The sequence below is a fragment of the Sipha flava genome, unplaced genomic scaffold (genome assembly GCF_003268045.1).
Source record: "Sipha flava isolate LNK unplaced genomic scaffold, YSA_version1 219_pilon_pilon, whole genome shotgun sequence".
NCBI classification, from domain to species: Eukaryota; Metazoa; Arthropoda; class Insecta; order Hemiptera; family Aphididae; genus Sipha; species Sipha flava.
The window spans coordinates 91886-110100 of NW_020272848.1; the positions used below are offsets into that span (position 1 = coordinate 91886).

The 18215-nt window shown below is 26.2% G+C and overlaps 1 protein-coding gene across 5 annotated transcripts in view; it reads right to left on the bottom strand.

Annotated features, from left to right (window-relative positions):
- LOC112683106 (sodium channel protein 60E-like) overlaps positions 1–18215 on the bottom strand; it is a 116638-nt gene that overhangs the window by 12432 nt on the left and 85991 nt on the right. For 4 of the 5 annotated variants that reach the window (XM_025553980.1, XM_025553979.1, XM_025553978.1 and 1 more), the window contains 6 exons: positions 18079–18184; positions 17710–17835; positions 17462–17638; positions 13012–13244; positions 12532–12680; positions 94–342 (listed from right to left, as the gene is read on the bottom strand). In XM_025553980.1, the coding sequence (XP_025409765.1) occupies positions 94–342; positions 12532–12680; positions 13012–13244; positions 17462–17638; positions 17710–17835; positions 18079–18184 (1040 nt within the window). The remainder of the gene's footprint in view (positions 1–93; positions 343–12531; positions 12681–13011; positions 13245–17461; positions 17639–17709; positions 17836–18078; positions 18185–18215) is intronic. The other variant, XM_025553981.1, reaches the window with a different exon arrangement.

The following is an 18215-nucleotide window of genomic DNA, read 5'->3' on the forward strand; positions in this document are numbered from 1 at the left end:
GATTAATATGTTACTTTTGTAATTAGTTTTATAATATATTTAATAAATTTGACGTAACTGATGAGTAATAAAAAAAAATATAACGATTTTTACCTTTACTGCTGTCTTGTCTTGTGGCCAATATGTATGATCTACGATGTATACCAGCGGGCGGTGGGCTACTGTGATGATGTTCAGGTAGCTCGAATGTTTCATCTAATATTGGTAATTCCAAATCTCTTGTTAAAGTTGGTGCATAGCACATAGCATCTTGCATAATTTGATGATATAATAGGTCATCAGATGTTGATTCCTGACCATTAAGTACTGGAGCCTGTTGTGTCGTGAATGGTATTTGGTAATCTGTTATTACCAATGAATAAAATAATTAAAATTATTGATATGTTAACATATTATTAATGTAATAATTATTAATTATTAATATTTAATTTTATGTAATTATAAATAAATTATGAAAAAATATAAAAAAAATATATTCAAAAAAAGACTAAATTTCATAATTTTAACCGATAATAAGATATGTCTAATACTATGATTAAATTGGTTGGACGTGTTAGATGTTTACATTTATTTTTTTTATTATTATTTATCAGTGATTAGTAATTTATTTTAACCTGGCTTAACATTATATATCAAATAAACTTAATTTAGAACTATTAATACTTTAGAATAATTCATTATAGATTAATGTCTAAAATACGAAATAAACTGTGGGTATAAACCTCAATAGATTAAATACTGAAAAAGTAACACCCAGTGAAGAACAAACCGATATAAAGTATAATTTTTCTCCAAATCTATGTATTTTATTAATTTTTATATTATTTCTATTTTTTAATTTTAACATTAAAAAAATAATACTATAGATATATTATTTTTAAAATAATTGAAATGCCGATAGTTAACTTAATATTATTAAAAATTCAATAAATAACAAAGTTTTTATTAAATTATCCTCAGCAATTCAAATTTAAATTCAGTAAATTATAGTTTTATTTATATAATGGCAAGTAAATTTAAATAATTTTTATTATATCGTACTTAATATTTTATTGCAAAATAATAAGAAGTTTTAAACTCAATTACAACAGAACATGCATATTACTCACATTGATAACCCCAATTATACTACTTACCGACCAACTGAATTATATTTAATTACTGATATTAAATTATAAACAACCTTTATATAGAAAAAATAAATAAATCCCAAATTTTGAAACATAAACGTATAATATATAAATAAACTATGAATATATTTCTGAAAGGCAATTTTAAGTAAGTCTACAAAACGCTAAAAACGCATTAAAAATATTTACAGTTATAATCAAAACGGTAGAGTTATAACTTTGTATAATTACCTAAAGTATTTAGAAATTCTTCGTTTCACATGAACATTAAAATAAGAGGCCTATGTTGTGCTAATGTTTTAAATTTGGATTTATATTTTCAATTATAAACAAGAAAAAATGTAAAATTATGCATCATAAGCTACTTATATTTAGGCAAACATCAAGTAGAGTCGTAGTGTAATAAAATAACAATATTACTTACACCTGTGTACTTACTGTGCATTGCGACATATTGCTTTTTAAAATATTTTTTTCTCTTTTCTTTAAAATTGCAGATACACACACACATATTTCTAACTGTCTTGTATACTTAAATGTAATTGGAAATTATTTCGTAATAAACAATATTACTGTTATTTATATATATTATTACTCGGAGTAGTTCGAATTATTCAAATTATTCTAATACATTCATACCATTTGAATACAATTGGGATTTACAATATTATCAGAATACATTTATATTATAAAAGTTAGTTTAAAATAAACAGGAAGAATAAACTGTCAAATAAAATAATACGATTATAACAAATATCTTTTTTTAACAAAAAAAGGTTGAAATTATGTTGTTTATTTCTTTAAAAACGATTATTAAAATAACTAAAATCAAAATATTAATTCTTTTTGGGTTTATAGTACACTAAATGCGTGTAGACGTAGCAGTAGATATGGATGTATCAGGCGAAAGTAATATAATTCCATATATAGGTATTAAATGAGAACACATTTTAATAATTGTATGAAAAATACGTGAAAAAAATACATATTTTCAGTCATAAATTTTGGAAAATCAATAAAAACAAAGGTCAAAACAAACACCAAGCTTACGAAAAATTCAGTGCATAGGATGAAGTACGGTTGACATTTATAACATATATAAATCTGGAGAATTAATTTGCTATTTTGGTACACACACACACACACACACACACACACACACACACACTATAATTCATATAAATATTTTACACATTATTGTGAGTGTTTTTCAAAATCCTATATATTCACAGATGTGAAAAAAATATACATTAAAGAAAATCATAACTCAGCACTATTTGTTGGTTACACGAAATCATCAATATTTTATCGAGTTAAAGGGGGTGTACATGAATTACAATAATGATAGGAATGAATAGAATCATCTCAGTGGATGGAAACAAAAAATAACCATTACTGAGTTTTTTTATTACACGTCTTGGGGTTAAGAAGAAATATACTTAATAAGTAAAAAATAATGCTTGTCGAACGGTTTTAGTGCGAATTATTCTTATAATATAATTAATTATCGCATATTAATATGAGTTAATGTATTTAAAATACATAATAACTATTTTATTGCATTGTAATCTATAACCAATTGCGAAACATGGCATTTTATAATTCAATAATATATGATACCTATGGTATAATATTTTTAGAGAATGGAATGAAAAAACCCCAATTACAAAACTTCTTTGACTACTTAGATTTGAGAAATATCATACAAGGCCAAACTGATAAGTATGCAGTTTGTATAATATGATGTTTTTAATGCAACTTTAATAAGTTGACCAAACAATCTATAGGGATGTGCGAACCTGTATTTCAGGGGATATCTATAATATCTATGGGCCTTATCTTAACAAAACGTGTAGGTATATTTTATTAATTATAATGAATAAATATTTAAATAAACATAAATTCTATTTTTTATTTAATATTATAGTATATTACTTCTAATTAATATGTTTTCCTTGAATCTCATATATTTTTTTCAGATAACTTCAATTATTTATGATGTGAACTTTTGTAGTAAATTGTAGCTGTTATATTATCATAATACATTTTTTCACGACAATTTAGAAAATTTAGTTTTTTCTATTACGAATTATTATTTATTTTTTACCAAATATTTTAAAATGGATTGCATTTAATTTGAGCAACACTATTTAAAATACGGACCTCTTAATCTTAGATTAAAATTATAGGGCTCCATTTACAACATTATGGGGGTCGTCGGGAAACTCGGCCCCACCACACCCTCAGCATACTCGCCAATGATGAAATCCCATTTTGTAAAAATAAGGTACGAAAGAGTGAAAGAAATATACTGAGAATAAAAGTATAATAAAGGTTGACGCAGTAATGAAAATACTAGATGTATTGTGATGTAATTCATTATGTCATTTAAGTTGATTACTCAAAAGTAGTAAGTAACAACACGATTAATCCATTTTATCTACTTAATAAATTAAATTAAAAAGATGAATGATCAATCATTTTAGAAAATAAATTCAGTAATATTATCTTATACTTTTACAGTATTTTTTTTTTTTCTTTAGATTTTACTTTTATTAACATTTAAATTAATTAAATAGTCCCTGATTGTATGTGTTATAAATAGAAAAAAATTAAATTTACATATTTTTATTATTATAGAATATATTGCAAATGGCGTGAGTTCTCGTGGACACATTCTGTATACTTTAAAGTAAAAAAATGTCTGCAATACAATGGAAAAAGTTAAGCGGATATTAATAGCATTATTGCCGAGGTAAAAAAAAAAAAAACTAATATTTGCTGACAATCAAATGATAAGCCACAATGTTTTCACAATAGAAACGCTAAAATGTATTAGGAAAAGTAGGAAATTTTCAGATTTGACTTCGGATGATTTTGGGAATCCTTCATACTTTGGCGTGGTTTAGCGTCAGTGGTGTTCAAGTCTGTCTAAGTCCGAATAACGATATCACGTACGACGCATTCGTGTAAAACGCAATGTATGCACGCGTGTTTGTGCCAACGCAGTCGACACCACCACCACTGCAGTCTTTGCGTTAATTACAGCAATACCCGTTAAACCCTAATTAGATGTATTGCAAAGCGTTGGGATTGCATCGCGGTTTCCTATTGAAATGGGCGAGTATGCACCGTATTGAATATAAGAAAATCCACCGAGGTGCACTTAAATGTCGTCGACGTTCCGGCCGAGCAGTTCACCGTATATTCCTACGACCATAATAACACTATATACAAAAGCTCGTGTACGTGCGCTGACATATTACGTGCATTCGCGAGCGCTTTTATTTCGCATGTTAACAGTCCAACTGTTGTTAAGTGATGCGCACAGCTTCGTCGACTCCTAAAACAAGCGATTGACGCGCGTTAAAACCGAACTTATGTTTTACGTGAATGCCGTAGTTGATAGACATAATAGCTATAAGACAGTTTGTGCTTCAACTAATTACTATTTACGCGCGTAAGCGTACATTTTTCTTCAGTATCATGAAATATAAAAAAAATATAAAACACACCGTCAGAATCGATCGTGTTGTTCCGTCAAACGGTACTTTTTATTATTATTAAAAAAAAGAAAAAAAAACCGTTGTTTATTACCACATCGGAAAATGTCGCTGAAAAGAAACATAATGGTTTGATGACGTTTTAAGTGTAACAATATGATATATTGTACAAATAAATGAAAACGATTGGAGTGCTACGAGTGCATGGTAGAATTATTGAAAATGTGCAAACGAATGCGTACGACTTATTTATTTTTGGCACCGTAACCCCTCGGAGATCCGGGGCGTATTTTTCACCACGAAAACCATGTCCGTATCAGGACGAGCGTTACGAACGGTGCGGAGGGTTGGGCGAGCGGGCCGCGGGTGGTTTCGAGAACGTATGCGGAAGTAAATGCTCAGGTCGTCCCTCGTGACCGGTGCGGCAACACGTACCGCCGCCGGAGGAAACTACTTCTACACACCTACCGACCGGCGTGGCAGGTATGTGGTCTTAACGTGCGGCCGCTCGTCCGACATATCTAACTCGGCGTGCATGAGGCGTGCGAAAACGTTAAGTGACAAGTGACACGCTGCTCAGATACTGGTCGGTCGACTCGGTCTCGCGTAGCGGTACGAGTAGGCGCGAGAAATAATACGTCTGCCACACGAGGGACAGGCGAATCGCATCCTTTTCGCCGTCGGGGCGGAAGTTGTTCCCTTCTTTTCCTGCTCATCCTTACCGACCGTTCGCGCGTTATCGACTCCTGTGCGGTTTCGTCGCGAATTGAATCCACGCTCGTCCTGATTTATGATATCGAGGGATAAAAAAAAAAAAAAATAAATAAAAAAATAAAAATTTCACCGCGTAATGCGTACACCACCGCGCAGGGTAGATTAACCTACTTTCGAAAGAATGCGAACCACGTCCTCGTTTTCAGAGTGCGGTGTACTATTATAATATCCAAGGAAACCACTGCGGTTCTTCCAATGATCCAAATCGAGCGCAATATATATATTTACTTTATAACGTTTTATGAAGATACATAGTGTTTAGACGCCATTGTAACTTTGAATAGTTACTGTTCATATTTCGTAATGTAAATTATTATTGCAATTAGGATCGATTGACGTTCAAAAACCAATCAAATGTACAATAATTATAACTCATATAATTTTTAGTACTATATTGCGTTTAGCAACATTGTTTCTATACCGTACGAAAAATAAAAAATGTAATGGTTCGAATAATGGATAATCGGTTATAAGTAATATTGATAATTTGTATAAATAGTCGGACAGTATGTTGTTATATTCAACATACATTTATCTTAAACGATATCGATAAAAGTAAACATTATTAAGTATCATTGCTATATTAAATTCAAAATCAAATACAACTGACAATGTATCGTTTTGGTAACGTGGTTATGAGAGAAGATTTGTGAACTCTTCAATCCATCAGACGTTTTTTTAATGATTTTTTTGTATTTGCAAAAATAAATATGCTTGAAATATTGTATTAAGTATAGAAATTATATGATAGTAATCAGCTATATTATCATAAAGATAACTCCTAGTTAATATTAGTATACCCCGAATGACAAATTACCCTGGAAAATTAAGTTAGATAAAATAAAAAAGTTTCATTGTAAGATAACGATATTTCTTTGAAAATTATCATTTTATAATTCTTAAATTTTTTAAAATAAAATCAATACGTTTTTAAGAAATCTTAAAAAATTGATTTCGCCTTTTAACTGATAAATAATAAAAAGTTAGTGAACTTTTATTCACTTTGATTAATATTGTGGTATTTAAAATTATAAACGAAAATCAAATTTATTGGAAAATATGACTATGTCGTATATTTTCATTTTTTTTTCTTAGCTTTTAAGATTTTCTCAAAGTTTGAAATTAATAATATGACCTAGATGAAGTATGATTTTTGTACATTTTCCATTTCATATAAATGTTGTAAGAAGGTTTTTGAGCTACTCTAGAAAATATTCCCATTAAAACCACACATAATTCTAAAATCAATATTTCTTTTCATCTTTTTGTTTTAAATTTAAATCATTATGAAATTTTCTTTGTGTAATCTCAACACCTGAATTCAATGAGGGTTCTCTAACCCAACAAAATGCTATAACATCGAGTTTGAATATAATACCGTGGACCATGCGATTGCTACGACCTTATCTGTGTATTTATAAATAATAATAGTCGTAGAGAATTTGTATGAAATGAATATGTCAAAGTATGATTATAAATAACTATAGTTAAAAAATTTCATTAAAGCACCTGAAATACGTGTAGTGTATCTTCTGAGCACAAATAAATAAAATTTGAAAAAAATCAAAAAATATGTATAATATATATATATATATATTATACATATTTTTCGATTTTAACAAATAGATTTTATGTAATAAGATTATTAATAGCACCAGCACGGAAGAATAACATACATTAACACCTAACATTGTACTCTTGGATTGTTAGTTTATAGATATGTATTCAGATTCTGTGCTATATGTTTAATATAATACATTTTTCATAAGGTGTCTTATTATGATTATTTATATTATTATTTTTATTATTATTATTATTACGATGATAAATTGATTGAGAAACGGTTGAAATTGTAAACCGAAATTTATATATTATCTGCTAGAATACAAAATAAGACAATGTAAAATAGCAATTAAAGGTAAAATAAAAAACGATAACATAAATTTAAACAAAAGATGTTGGAGGGCTCCGTAAAAAAAGAATGACTAATGATCTTCAATAAGTTGTTTGTACCATACACCGTTTTGTACCATATTAAAAATTGCTGTTGTTGATTAATTGTTGGTAGTACGTTGTAATCTATATATATATAATACTTTTATTAAATCCTAAAGAATAATTATTTAATTTTTAAAACCAACAAAAGGAAGTAATGCTGAAAGCTTTTAAGATCATACTACAGCGTAGAACCCGTTTATAACGACACCGTTTTACATGATATATTGTAATATGTTAGTATTATACGAATAACATATTATGGTCCTGGTAGTACGTTAAAGTTATAATTGATTAGTACGGCGTATCAGATGAGACAACCAATTATTCTTTTTTCTTTTTTTTTTTTTTTTACTGGTCTTTTCAATGTTGTTGTAAATTGCTTATATTGACATTTTATTAGACTATTTAATTACCGATTCAATTAGAAAAATTATTATTTATTTACAATTTGATGTTTTAATGTTAGAATTAAACATTTTTTGAAATGTGTGTTTTTTCTTATATTTAATTTACAATGAATATAACTTTAATGGTGGAATACTTTTGAGAAACCACTTCCCTTCCGCAATTATATTATTAGAATAAGTAAAGATTACTGAGATTAATTTAAATTTGTCACAAAGTCCTATATCATACTATTTCTAATAATATCTGAGTTTTGTATACAAGTACCAAATATGTGATACATAATCATTCTCGTTGAAACCAGTTATGATATAAAAATAAATAAAAAATACACAAATTGTTTTTCTTTACTACTCATATTATTTCTGAAAATAAAATTATGGACTTGAGTTAAGCAGAATCATTAGAACACTTTACAAGAGTTATCTCTTATATAAGAAAGAAAAAGTTATATAAGAAAACGTTTTTAGAATATATAAATCGATTTTAATATATATATTTATATTTAGACATCTTTTTATAGAATTAAAGTGTCAAACTACAAAATGCATATGATAATCCAATATTAAAAAAAAAACTTATATTTGAAGATAATTTTAAAATCTGCAGGTATTGAAAGCCGATTGATTTTAATAATTTAAAAATTATTTGTAATTGTAATGACCTAACCTTAATTGAAAAAGGTAAAAGTTATTTATATGTAACTAAAATTATTTTTGTACAAAAATTGTCTATTTTTATCATTGTTTATAATAAAATAGAAGCATTATGCCTATTTAATATTTATTTTATTTTTATGGTTTTATAGAAATCAAAAACCTAAAGTAATCATTAAAGATAGTGTTTGGAAGGAACGTCATTCTCGTTGATATTTTGTTAACGACATACAAATGACACTCGTATTTTTTCAAATATAACATGAACGATGTTTATATTTTTAATGAATTTGAACAATTTTTTTTGGCTTTCAACTGTATTTGGTATTTTAAAAATATACGTGTAAATAATAAATATTTAAGTGCGAGTATATGTTTTAAACATAAAGTAAAATATACCTAAGATATTTTGCAAAGGTTCCGTTTATATAGAATGCTATAAAATAAAAAAAATTAACGGCCAAACTAATGCGTTCATTTTTTCATAGAACATGAACGTGAACAAGTTTTACTTTTAAGTGAAAGTTCTGAACACTAATTAAAGGTTAGAGTTTAGTGTCATAGGTCTATGTAACCCTCAATACTTCGATTACAGTAATCATTTTAATTTATGAAGTATAAAGTTTTATATCTAATTTATTCATATTTAGTTCAGAATCTAAACATTTTATAAGCGTAGTGGTTATTAGAATTCATATAAGATATAAAAATTACATACAAACCAACATTTTTTTTTAATTTAATATAGTATTTTTGTTGTTTAATAATTGAAATAACAACATTTTTAAATTTACATAGTTATTGCAATGATTAAATGTAAGTACACATTATATAACAAGAATTATTAATGTATGTTAAAACTAGTAATTTTATATAAATTTACTTCAATTTGGATATTAAGAAAATTTTGCGATAGTTAAGTAGATAAATAGATTTTCATTATGCTGTTTACACGGATATATTTTTTAAATATTCTGAATTACAAAATAGTTTAACCATCATATGTCATTGAGTATTTGTACAACTATGTATACTAAGACTAAATTGGAATCAGCCCACAGAATCTCTAAGGAATAATTGATCTTCAGGCTCATTTCACCATTTTACCTTCTGTCGTGTTATGAATTTATTCATTTTTTTCATAACATTTTGAATTATTTGAACTTGGATAGAGTCGTAAACGGCCACGAAACCCAATTTACATAATGTCGTTTTCTTTTTATAAAGTACACTACGTCACGACAAGATTTGTATTAAATGACGTTTTTTGAATTTTATTTATCTACAACTATCAACTCTATGCTTCTATGCGATGGTATGATGTGCTCTTATATTTGATTTAAACGAAATAGTATAATATTATATTAAAATTGTACAATTATAGTTTTAAGAATTATTTAAAAATAATTTTTATTTTTCTTAAATTCACTAGTAAGTATAATTTAAATGAATACTATAAAATAGTTGAATTTTACAATTTAAAGAATTTATAGCTAAATTTTAAATTTATAGAAAGAGTTTGCAATCGATTTTCGTGAAACAAATGATTTTACTTGGGTATATAATTGACACGATATGATATTTAGGCTATACGGTTATTTGATTTATTTTTATTTTTATTTTTTATTTTAAACGCCATACGACTTTTAGAATATAGTACATATTAATGAATATACATAATAACATATTTATATATATAGAACACATTGAGTATCAATAAATTAAGATTATACAATATTATATAGTAAGCTCCAGAAAGTTATATTATATTTATAAAAATATTTGAATGTTATATAGCTTACAATATTAGAACTTTGTATAGTTTTAAAAATATATTTTTACTAGTAAAATAATGGCATCAAAGTTTTAAAATATAAATGAGGTGAGTTTTCTCACCTTAAATTTAAGTTTTCAAGACACTATCAATTCAGAAAGTCCAATAGTAATAAATTTAAGATTCAATTTATATAATATGTGAGTTAGTCAGTATGCAAAAGTTATTTTAGCTTGAATAGTTTTTATGATTCTGGTCTTGGAATTCATAATGGAACGAAAAAGTTTGAATATACTGTTTTATTTCTAGAAATACTTTTTAAAGTAGTAAAAATTTTAATTGCTTTTTTTAGTATGAGTTTTAGATTTCGAGTATAGGCGAAAAGTATTATTTACATTGTGTTGTAAATAACGATAATTCAAGCGATTAAAGTAAAAAGTAAAATGTTTTATTGATTTATATGAAATTTTATAGTACAGTATTTTAGTACATAAAATCTAAAGAGAATTTTTTATTTTTTTGAGCTTTGACCAACTATATTGAAATAATAATTCACTGAATCTTCCCTTAATGGATACCTTTCAGATTTTAGTAGAATACATTTCTTAACATCTACCAGACGAATGATTAGATGTCGGATGAACCCCATTGAAACCACAGAATTGTGTAATAGCGAAATCCTCTGATCAACGGGTAGTGATGAGTTTTGGTATTATAGTGGATCAAAAAAACTCTCAGAAGCATGTAACGAGAACGAATTTTTCAATAACTCTTAGATTAAAGAATTATAAAAAATAGCTTATGGTTTCAATTATAAACACTAAATATTTCTTTAATGTAGCCTTATGTAGAGAAGTTATATAATGTGTTACTGAAATTATGGCTTTATAGTAACTATAGCCAATGAATATTCAGAATTCTAATTCAATAGATAGAAAGCCTACAGAGTGATAATTTATTATTAAATATTTTAGGCATTATAAATAACAGATAATAAATAAATAATAGATTACAGTTAACTTTAAAAAAGCCACCTAATAGCGACACTTTATAATAGAAATTTGATTCATTTATGAAATTATTTTAATTTAATTTTTTTTTAATTGTGGATTAGATAACGACACCATATTTTCTATCGTTTGCGAGGAGGACTATCTGGAATGGAGTCAGAATTTAGCACTGATATTAGGAGATTTGGGTGGTTAGTTAGTTGTGAACGGAATCGTTTATATATAATTAGTATCTTTGCAGTTACGTCTACTGCTACTGTGTTGATTCTTAAGTCAATATAAAAAGTGTAATTTGAAACATAGAATAGAGCATTGTAATTATGCGAAGGGATTAGATTGAAAGGTTTGAATTTTATTTGAATTACATTTTTTAGCACTATAGTGGGATGTTGTACGTCCAGATAGGGATCAATATAGTTTTGTATATGATTATTTTAGTTTTTATGTTAAGCTTTGAATGTTTATTGATTAAGTAAGAGATTTCCGTCTAGTGTTTAAGAGAATTTATTTGTTTTTTATATGATCTGCCTATATTAAACGTTGATCTAAAATTAAGCCTAAGTAGCGAGAGCTAGTGGCTTTTGGGATGTTATCTAAACTTTAGTTTCTAAAGCAATAGGTGGTATTATTCCTAGCTTTAAGGTAAAGGTCAAATTTGACGATTTTACGTAATTAAATTTTATTTTCTATTTCGTGTACTAAAACAACATGTGGTTTAAATGATTTTATAGGTTATAACCAACAGTTATTGGATTTACAATCGTAGAATAAATTATTTATTTTAGTACGATTTTGTTATAGTACAGGACCTAAGTATTTAAGTATTTATTTAAAAAAAAAAAAAAAAATGTAAAAATAATAAACAGAATGAAAGTTACTCCATTTGTCGAAAATCTTGGGACACTTTGTTTATATCGAAATTATCGTTTGGGACGTAAAGAATTTGTCTATAAATATGAAAGGCAAGTTGCTTTTGAACATGTGGGACGCAACTTACCTTTCGAAATATTGCAAATTCTTATTAACTATCTTACAGGATGTAAGTAACATACAATTAAATATTCAAATTTCAGATTTGTAGAGAGTACGAATTACTATATTTAGTGGTTAAGTCTTCTACATTTATCAAAGAGTAATCTTATGATATAAAGATAGTTATGATTATAATATATAATAAATTAATGATAACTATAAAATAATATTTAACTATATAGTAATCTTAGGTACAAAAGTAGCAATTTAGTAAAAAATAATAATCAATATTTAATGATAATAATTTACCTGTATCCGAAGAATCTTCCGTTATTACTCGTTGAATTTGTCGTTCAGTCTTTTCTTGTTGATCCAAGTATCCAGCATTAAGAACTAATGTTGTTCCATCATTTTGATCAGATTCCGTGCATTTATTAGTCATTTCTATGTCGTAGTCACTAGAAATCATAAACGCATTTATAATTTTGAATACGAGTACTGAATTTAATTTTTAGCTGTATTATTTGATTAATAATTTTTAGTGATAAACATTAAAAAATTATATAAAAATATTGATACAAAATATAAAAAATATATATAAAAAATTATTGATACAAGGTTAGTTTAGATTAATTATTAATATTTTGTAAAATCAAATTATGAACTTTATATTGTCAAATATAATTATCAAGCATATTCATCATAAAGTATTCAATTATTATTAATTTATAAACAATCGAATTCTTGTGGTAATTCATGTCTCATTATTTTATCTATTTAAAATCTTACCAGCTTGGTTGGCACTCATATGTTTCATCATTCGTTTCATTGACGGTTTCTATTTTCAATTTTTTCTTTTCATTTTTTATTCGCATTAATTGCCTAACTGTGTTCTCCAATTTGAAATTTACGGAAGTATCACAGCTAGAAGTTTCAGTTCGCGATTGTCGACGCTTTCGTTTTCTAATAATTGAACGAATTCGTTCGAAACTTCTTTCTAGTTTGGAACCATCTCCGACTTCCTATAAAGAATAAACATTAATTATTTTTTTATATTTAAATTACAATTATCATTATTATGTATCGCGATTATTATTATAATTTTATGTGGTAACGTATTTATTGAGAAATTGTGCATTTATAATAAAAATTTTATTTAGGAAATCTTAATGCTAATATTAATGTTTCTTTTATTATTTATTAAATATATTTATTCATCACGAAACGAAAAGAAAAAATAATAAATATGGTGAATTTTAAATTAATTAGGAAGACATATACACCCACCATATTTAAGTGAAGACATACAAACACGTTTGCGTGCATTTTTGGGTGCGAATATTATTAAAATTAAAAAAAAATTAACATTTTTAGATAAAATATAATGTTAATGCACTTTATGAAAATAATGTTCGCATATTCTCTGGAATATAGTAGCTACTTATCGTCATAACTAGACTATATAGTCGTTATAACTACCAAATGAGATGTAGAGAAATTCTCATGCGTGCAGTCTAAGACTTAAGCTGAATTCGACTGGTCCATCTAATTAGAAGTTCAATACGTTATTGATTACCCTTTTGATTTTTGTTATATAAGTATACCGACCATAATTGGGTAGTTTATACCACAAGAGATAAATAGTTTTACAATAATACATATTTTATAATGTTTAAACTATCTATTATTAATATAACCATACACGTTTAGTTAATTCAACTCACCATTAATTAATATATTTAATAATAAGTGAATTATATACATATATTTTTTTAGTTTTATTGTTAATGCTGTGGCTTGATTTTACACATCGTATTGTTTCTATTTAAAGCGTTTATAGATTATACAAAAGCATCCGTATGTTTGGATGTATATTGAGTATTATATTAATAGTAAGATAACTAATACTTGTTAGAAATGACAAAAAATGCTTCGCAGTCGGAGTCCAAATATAAACTTTACAGAAAATAACTATCATATTAAATATTTATCTGAAGTATTAGTATAATTTACCTTTTACTAATGATCTTTTATTTATATACATTTTTATATTTTAATCACTTTGTTGGTAGTATCGGGTCTTTAAATTTTAGCTAAAATATTGGAAGTTATCAATACAAATCAAAAGTAACAAGGGCATTTCTAAATTAACATTTTTTAAATAAATTCGTTTGATGTAAATTCAAGAATACCAAAAATTAAAGAAAAAGAGTGATTAAACATGTTTTCAAGTATTGGGCCTAAGTACAAAGTAAAATAATAGAGTTTTAATCTAATGGAATACTTGCTTTATTGATACAGATTATGTTGGGTTAGGTTACGAATTAGAGTTGTCCAATATAGATTAGGTAGGTTAGGTTAGGTTAGGTACCTACGTTATATCAGATTTAGGAGATTTAATGTCTGTGGCTAATAAAAATATTTAATAAAATAAAAATATATTTAATTGGAAACACGGGGTATGTTTATAACTGTTTTATTTTTCATAAATTTAAGAGCGCCCTTATACTAACAGCGCCTGGAGCAAGCATATTCACATCCTCCCCCTAGATCCGGATTTAACTATAACACTACAGTGGACTATGCTCAACAGCCAGTTCTTCCTCATTAGTTTTAAAATAATATTACAGTTACTTTTTCTATTTGGACACTAATGGTTTCTTATGGAATAAAAAAATTGGTGTTTACATTACGTGTATCTGTAGGAAGTCATGGCTTATTACTGATAAATATCCCCTCACGGACTCATAATAAATGAGCGATGAACACATCGAGTAATAGATAAATAGTCTATGAGCAGTTTCCATTCAAGAAATACAAATGTAATTGTTTTTTCTTTAGTCCGGTTTTAGTGTTGTCAATTATTTTTTATTACAGATTAAATTGAATATGGTTAATATCAAATAAATAAATAAATAACAAAATAACATAAATAACATATCATGTCCAATAACGAGTAACAACCGAGCAACAATAATATCGTATTAAATCCAATAAAAGAACAAATATTTCGTTTGCTTCAGTAACTTTACACAAATTTTAGTCAACAGAATTAAAATCCAAAAGTTGTTAATTTATTTTGAATTTAATATTGTATATAGTAAAGTATATACATTTTTTTTTTATGTTTATATGAATATTTTTCTTTATTTGTGGACTTTGTGGAGTAGTTAGATATTTTATACATTATTAATTAATAGACTGCTTCGATGACAGGAAAATAATATTTTTCTAACTTAGTCTATTAAGTAATAAACTTTAAAGGTAATATTAATTACAAATAATAATTAATAATAATAATAATAATAATAATAATAATAATTACATTTTTATAATAGTTTATTAATACTGTATTAATGATACTTGAGAATGGCTATATTTAATATTTATCTATTACATTATATAACAAGTTATTTTTTCCACTGTTATTTCGGGTGATTTATACTTAGAAAGGCATAGCTTTTATGGTGTGTAACACACAAAGGAAGTTGAACACTTACAATTTTTCTAAGGGGCAACGTCGGTTATTTATTGATCATTGCAACATCTTAAAACTATATAAACTTGAAATTTGACATGGTAGTCTCTTCAATACTCAATACGTATAATAAGTAGGAGTTTTAAAAAACATTGGAATCGGCAATAATGGTATTGAGCGTACAACCAAAACTAGCAAACCGATTAATTTCATTTTATTTGTTTTATAACCAACAGTTACATCAAACTTGGCTTTAAATAGTGTAAGGTAATAATCCATTTAAACCTATGTCCCGACCAAAAATGTTTAGTGCGAAGCCGGATAATTAAGCTAGTACGTGCTATTCGTATGGTTAGATATAAATGATTTTTTTAAGTAAGTCACTAAGTTTCGATACTATTTAGCCAAACTTGTAAAATAAATGGTAACTCAAAAATTGTATCCATCTACTTTGAAACTTTCTTAATATAGTTTAGTAACATTTCTGTTTGTTAATGGTTCATTTATTTGAAAGTAGAATAATGGACAAATTCTCAATAATGGATACTTTTAAAATCGCTCGGCATAAGACACATTTTAATTATTGCAAAGCAAAGACATAGATAACATATTAAACATTTATAATTTATTATTAACGAAAATTGTACGGAAAATAAAAGTAAAATTACGATATAATGTATATTGAATGAAATGCAATTATATTTATTATAATTATTTGCTCAACTTAGATTGAATACACTCAAAAATTGATCTTCATATTAATTTTATTGTTAGGATGTTGTTAGTAATCTTAAAACCTATTGTCTTAGTAGGGAAGATTCTGTTATACTATATGTATAAATACACATACCCACAATTTTATGTTAGTAATAATAATTATTACTAATTAGTTATAAATTAACATAACAGTACGACGTAAACTATTTATTTAAAAACTGTAGTCTTAGTTTATATATAAAAAAATAAACAGGAATTCCAACAGAAAACCTTTATTCATTATTTTTTGATGTTTACAATGAAGAGGTTTTTCTGTATTATGGTACTATTTTACATTATCTATATTATGGTATTAAACTAATAAATGATGTACACCTAATTTTTTTTTATTTTATTCATATTTAAGTGTATCGATATTAATACGATATTTTTTAACTTTGTAACGATAAGTTTTTTTTTAATTTGAGCATATATTTTTAAGTATTTTTTTATAGTTAATCTAAACAATTTTAGACATTTGGAGTATGATATAAATTATTTATTTTTTTGAAAATAAATATTAAAATATTTTCAATGTATCAATATTGAGGTTACATTTAACATTTATAATGTTTTTTGAAATTGACTATGAATTCTGGATTGCATTAAACTTCGTTAATTAAAAAAAAAAGTTCCAATAGAATCCTCTATATAAATAATATCTTACAGCCTAAAATTAATAGTATGTGCGTACTCCAAAATGCAATCGTAGTTCAGTTGTTAAATCAAATTATGTGCAAATAAAATAGAAACATTGTCACACCAACACCATGTAATAGGTGATGAATTGTGCTGTGTATCAAAGCGTGTGATAAAATAAACGTGAATTTGATATTTTTATAGTTTGAAAAATTTAAATAATTTTGTTTAAAACATATTTAACTGTTGAAACATTGTTGATATAAATAATTTTTTTTTCATTTTGGTGAGGTTAAAAGGCGATGATAGTGTACACAGCAAAACGAGTTGAAAAGCCGACGAAAAGCATGTTTTTATTGTCTATACCTCATAATCTACAAGGGATACTATTGTATCTCTTGGGATATTCGATAAAGAGATTGAGGACCTTCTTGACGAATTTTGATTTCTACACTTATGGCAAATGTTACTGATTACTCTAACATGATGGGCCCATCTTTCTCTGTAATGAGCCATTTCTTCGTCTACTTCTTGTTGACCTTGCTAAATTACATGGCAACGACATAGTTTTTTTTTTTTTTTTAAAATGATTGTTGAATAAAACGATATCTTACCTCTTTTTTCGATTTTAATTCTTCAGAATTGAAACTGTTTAGTAACAAAGCCAAAAATAAGTTGAGCACCATGAAGTTTCCCATCACCAATGCAGGTAAAAATATAGCGAAACATATACCAAAACCCTATGAAAAGTTATTAAACGTAATTTAAATTTTACACTTTTATTTTATGCTTTTGTATAAATAATTTCTTGAAAAGCTTATAAATAATACTTATTAATTATTCAACTATCTATGATACAATTTATTCTCAAACCTATAAATATGAGTAAAATAATATACATCTTGTTAACAACAATTGAAAAACACGATAACAATTTGTGAAATTATTTTCTCGGGTAGTTTTAATTAAGCTGAATAGCATACCTCTTTCTCTTCGGCTTTCATGCAATCCCATAAGGGTTCAATCCATTCACCACACAGAATTCGAAAAATCATCATAAATGAATGAAAAAAATCTGAGAAATTCCATCTACAAAAAGTGCCAAATAAATCTATTCATT